The following is a 5,186-nucleotide window of genomic DNA, read 5'->3' as shown; positions in this document are numbered from 1 at the left end:
AAAGAGAGTCAAAGCCGCTGTAAAGCAGGGACATGCATAATCAACCCTTCGAACCGGATGGTTTCACGACACCTGCTTACCCGCGCACACGGGCGCGGGGCAGGCGCTGCGCTCCCCCGCCCCAGGACGAGCCCCCGGCAGCTGCCCGGCTCTGGGAAACAGCCAACAAATACGCGAAGCACACGTAAGACAGAAAACTTTAACGCTAGCAAACGTAGAAGCAGGTAGTACATAAAAAGCAATATGGAACCAACCAGTAGTAACCAATATTACAGCGTGGTTACGAAACATTCCGCTGTTTCTCAGAGACTGGCATGTGCTATCTCAGTCCTCCACCGCAGCAGCCTGCTCTGGGGAGTACCCGGGACCCTCTATCCCTTAAGCCATTAGCGTATCCATAGAATCGTAGAATGGTTTGGGTTGGATGGTCTAATTCCAACCTCCCTGCCACAGGCAGAGACATCTTCCACTAGACCAGGTTACTCAAAGCCTCATCCAACCTGGCCTTGAACACTTCCAGGGATGGGGCATCCACAACCTCTCTAGGCAATCTGTTCCAGTATCTCACCACCCTCCCAGCAAGGAACTTCTTCCTTACATCTAATCTGAATCTACCCTCTTTCAGTTTAAAGCCATTGCCCCATGTCCCACCACTTCATGCCCTTGTAGAAAGCCCTTCTCCAGCTTTCTTGCAGGCCCCCTTTAGGTACAGCAAGACTGCCATAAGGTGTCCCCAAAGCCTTCTCTTCTCCAAGCTGAACAACCCCACCTCTCTTAGCCTGTCATCATAGGAGAGGTGCTCCAGCCCTCTTCATCTTCACGGTCTTCTTCTGGACCCACTCCAACACGTCCATGTCCTCCTTATGCTGGTTGCTCCAGAGCTGAGTGTGCAGTTCAGTGCTAGACATGTGCTAAAACACTTGAAGTTATAGCGAGGAAATTTTAATGGTAGTTCGGAAGTTAATTTGCCATCTTGTGGCCCTAATTTATACTGATCAGCACCATCCTCTCAGAGCTCTGCTACGAGGTTTTGCTACAATGCCTGTAATGTTTCATTAAAGCTATTTCTGCTCATCAACCAGTTGTGTGGGGTTCCCCCGACCCAATTCTCAAAGTAGAATGAACTCCCACCTATCTCAGAAGCCTTTACCCCTCCCTCTTGTTTTATTATGCAACTCACAATAGCAGTCTGGGCAGGCAGCAGCATCTGGCATCTTCAGCTTTCCTGTAGGATGAGGCAGCTCCCCAAGGAAACAGCTCCTAGCGTGGCCAGAACCGTCCAGCATTCGCACGGGCTTTGCCAAGAGTGCAAGCCATGCTTCCGTGGAAATGTGACAACAATCAAAAATTCGGCATTGCAAGTTTAGTATCTATATTCTGGAAACTAAAATCAGACTATGTCCACTGAATTCAGTGTGGGATTTTATTTGGGATATTTTGGAAAGAAGGGCAAAGGGAACAGCGTAGGAAAGTCCAGTATATTTCATGTTGTAAAAGCAGAAAACGGATTCTTTGCTTTTCCTGTCCTCTTGGTTCTTGTATCAGTAGAAAGTACCATGCTAAAATAAATGTATTCTATAGTATGTGAGAAAGGCTCAAGCTAATTGTGATCTCATTAAGAAAAGCATGCCACCTCCATCCCCAGGAGACAGATGCAGCAGAATACTATACTATTGCAAAGGCCAAATGTCTGTATTTTAATAAGTTAGAAGAAATCCAGATATAGAAGCCATAGAGTCACTGAAATGTTAACAAGTTAATATATTTTAAAGCAAATATAATACAGTGTACATGTAAAAAACATTTAATACAAAGTGAAAACCATCAGATGCACCTACTAATGCAGATTTTTGGTTATTTTCAGCTCTTTCATTGAAAACAATGCTCTTCATTTCGGTTACACCAGGTTAAGTGGTGAAACTGATCTATAGCAAGCAAATCAGTGCCTCTTCCTTCATCTGGGAACGACAGCACCACTGCAAGTGAGTCTCTCCAGAAGGGCATCCAAATGAACACGCTGTGCACGTGTGCCCCACTCACTAAGCTATACAAGAAACCAGATGTGGATTGATTGCTGCTTCTGAATAGTAAAGCTCAGTTAAATGCATCCTTGCTGTACAAAACCAAAAAAAATTAAAGTGACAACATAGAAAATGGGCAAGAGATAACCACGCCTGCTTAAAATATACACATATGATACATAATTATGGGCCATGTCGCCAGTATGTAAGTCTGTTCAGGAGCAAAGCTGTAATTGCACAGATTAGAAAACTGAACAAATACTTTTACAGAGCAAAGCACAAGCTTTGGTTTATTGCTTAGACACGGAATATTAAACCTTCCATTTCTATTGTAACATCTACTATGAAAAATGGCTCCTTTATACATGCAATAATTGGTTTTCTGTGAATAAGCGCTCCATTCCATACAATGAAATGAAGCTCAGTGTCTTATTCGATGAACCCATCAGCTGTATCTAGACTGGGAACGCAGTAAATCTTCATGAAGAGCTACTGAATTACAAAAAAATGTTTGACTTTTTCCTTCACAATTCCCCAGCACATTGCGCCTCCCCCCCAACCCCCCCCATTTAAAAAAGCTGCATATATAAAAATAACTCCAATATGGCACAGAAGTGGGATTCTCAAGGGAAGGCAAAGGATAAAGGGGCAAAGTGAAGCCTTCCCTGGCAACCATAACAAATGGCATACAGTCCAAGAGGAACCGGCACCCTATACAAAATGAGCTTCCCTGTGTTCCAGTTCTTGGATCCTTTTTGGTCTCAGTCTCTGGTAAGCAGGCTTGAGATCCGTGTGGTGAATATCCTCTGGGCTAGTTTTTTGTTCATTTGTGTTTTGTTCCGTGTCACCTGATGGAAGCGCAGAGCTCCTAGCCAGTTTCACAGTATTATCCTGGTGTAGCACAGAGCTAGCACTGGTTGGTGCAAAAGAACCTTCTTCATTTTGTTTTGATTTGTTAGAGGGCGGTTTATAAAATGTTCCTGGGAGTGGTTGCAATGTTCTTGGTGCCTTGAAGGCAGCAAGAGGATTGGCATCAGGAACACTCCCTTCTGATGCTGTCCTTCCTGACCTGACAGAAACAGAACATGGCTTACTAGGAAGAATGGCATCAGCTGAATTGTTACCAGTGCTGCATGATGAAGGTAAGGCACCTGCAGTTCCACTCTCAAGTGCCCGGTTCTCTGGGGGCACGTTAGTCATGATCATTGCTGTCCTTGCTGTGATATCATACTGTTTATATTGCTTGTCCCAAGTTTTCCGCAGTACCTGGGTGTCATAACAAGGAAGTCTGCAGCAGGTATTAACAGCAGGGAGCACCTTTACCTCTGAAACTTCTTCAATAGTAGGGCTCCTATTAAGCTTCTCTGGACTTACTGCTCTTGCGTTTCGTGAATTTCTTTCATTTAACACACACGGAGGAAGTATTCGGTCAACAGGCAGGCTCACAGGGCGAGCAGTTGGTTTTGTCTTTGGAACCCGCAGTGGAACTTTGGTAATCTGACGGTTAGGTTTTGCAGGAGGTAAGTTAATTTTACAGCTCTCTTCACCTAGAGAAGCAAATGAACCACTGTCTCTCTCTGAAGCTGGACTCACAGCATCACCTAGAAACACACAAATAGATGAGACTGGATCTTTGCACCAAATATTAAGAGAAGTCAGCAAGACTTTTGCCAACACAATATGAGCATTAACGATCCCTTAACAGCTGGTATTTTAATGGGGTAACAGTTTTTAGGTATATCTTGCACACATACTAGGAGTATCCTAGTCTAACCAAATGTTTACATCTCAGTGGCAGTAAAACACATACTTTAAATATGTAACCAAGACAGACACTAAGGAGAAAACAGGCAAAGAGACACAGCACTTTATTTGGCTGGTGCTTTCCCATCCCTAAGTATTTTCAGTTTTAACGTTTCAGAATGTTGCACTGTTAATATACATGACATGACTGAATGGATAACAGCAGATGAAATTCAGTATAGTTAAAAGGGATCATGTAATGAAACCACACCTACATTAGAACAAGCCACTGCAGTAGCACAGGCAGATAAACAGGAAGAAAAAAATCTTATAGAAGATTTGTAGTTAGGTTAGCAAACCTGGCTTTTTTGGAGCAGAAAGACTAATATCCAAAATGCTGCTAGCTGATGATTCTGTCAGAGAATTGCTCTTCCCAGAGCCTTCTGGTTTAGTTGCAGTCAGTAGCAATGGTACACATTCTGGGGGAAAACAACAATGTTAATTGCTGGATGTTGGTTTGCAGCATCACAGTAGATGTCAGAAATCCAGCCACAGCATACTTTTTTTTTTTAAAGGGTGAAACAAAAATGCTATTGTATTCTCATACCAAATTCTTCAAGCTATGATTCTATAAATGCAGGTTTCTTGAAAGCATTTAGAAAGATTTAACTTTCTGTTCCTTCTACAGAGTATACTGAGCAGGAATAAGTGGGTTTTATCACTTCTGTGTAAATTGAAGAGCTGCATGCACTGTAACCTGAAGCATCCATGACCGCTTATTGACCTACTCCAAGACTTAACAAAAAGCACACTAACCAGTTCCAGATGTATCTACTTGTTCTTTTGTATTCTTGCTATTGTTTGATTCCAAAAACGATGTAGCTGTTTCTGAAGCTCTGCTTTCACTTGAAGCTATCAGAATAGCCTGTTAAAAGTCAGAGCAAAAGTAAATGAGAAATCAAGAGGAAAGGCACTCCTTAATAAAAAAAAAAACCCAACAACCTTCAAAGATTTAATAGAAGTGTCTCAGAAATGCTGCAGCATTTGAGGCGGAAGTTAAAATGCCACAGGTACCACTGTGGCAGCACAAGAATAGTCACTCACTTCCTTTAGAGCAACAAACGACTTCCTCTGCTGCTGTGGCTCCCTCTCCTCTGCTGATACAGCAACTCTGCCTGTAATGGCAGCTTCTTCAGACTGAGATGTGCTCAGAAGTGGTTTCAATGACACATCAAATATCTTTTCATAGTGTGTTATGAGCAGCTCCACTACCCGGGCCTGATAAGGGTAATCCACAAGTGAAGACAGAGAAACAGTAGCATCTGTTTGACGTGGCCTGATTAGAGTTGGGCCAAATATTATGCCAAGGTTGCTGGCTGACATTTTATTTTCATCAGACTGTTCTGTAACCCTGCATAAAGA

At 43.0% G+C, this 5,186-nt stretch overlaps 1 protein-coding gene across 1 annotated transcript in view; it reads right to left on the bottom strand.

Moving 5' to 3' along the window:
- Positions 1-2,732: 2,732 nt before the first annotated feature.
- ARHGAP29 (Rho GTPase activating protein 29) overlaps positions 2,733-5,186 on the bottom strand; it is a 26,653-nt gene continuing 24,199 nt past the window's right edge. The window contains exons 19-22 of the mRNA XM_010141048.1: positions 4,869-5,175; positions 4,581-4,689; positions 4,124-4,243; positions 2,733-3,622 (exon numbers count right to left, since the gene is read on the bottom strand). Coding sequence (XP_010139350.1) covers positions 2,733-3,622; positions 4,124-4,243; positions 4,581-4,689; positions 4,869-5,175 — 1,426 coding nt within the window. The remainder of the gene's footprint in view (positions 3,623-4,123; positions 4,244-4,580; positions 4,690-4,868; positions 5,176-5,186) is intronic.

The sequence above is a fragment of the Buceros rhinoceros genome, unplaced genomic scaffold (assembly GCF_000710305.1).
Source record: "Buceros rhinoceros silvestris isolate BGI_N320 unplaced genomic scaffold, ASM71030v1 scaffold13108, whole genome shotgun sequence".
Taxonomy (NCBI): domain Eukaryota; kingdom Metazoa; phylum Chordata; class Aves; order Bucerotiformes; family Bucerotidae; genus Buceros; species Buceros rhinoceros.
The sequence above is the reverse complement of the archived record's forward strand: the minus strand, read 5'-3'. Positions and strand labels throughout refer to the sequence as shown.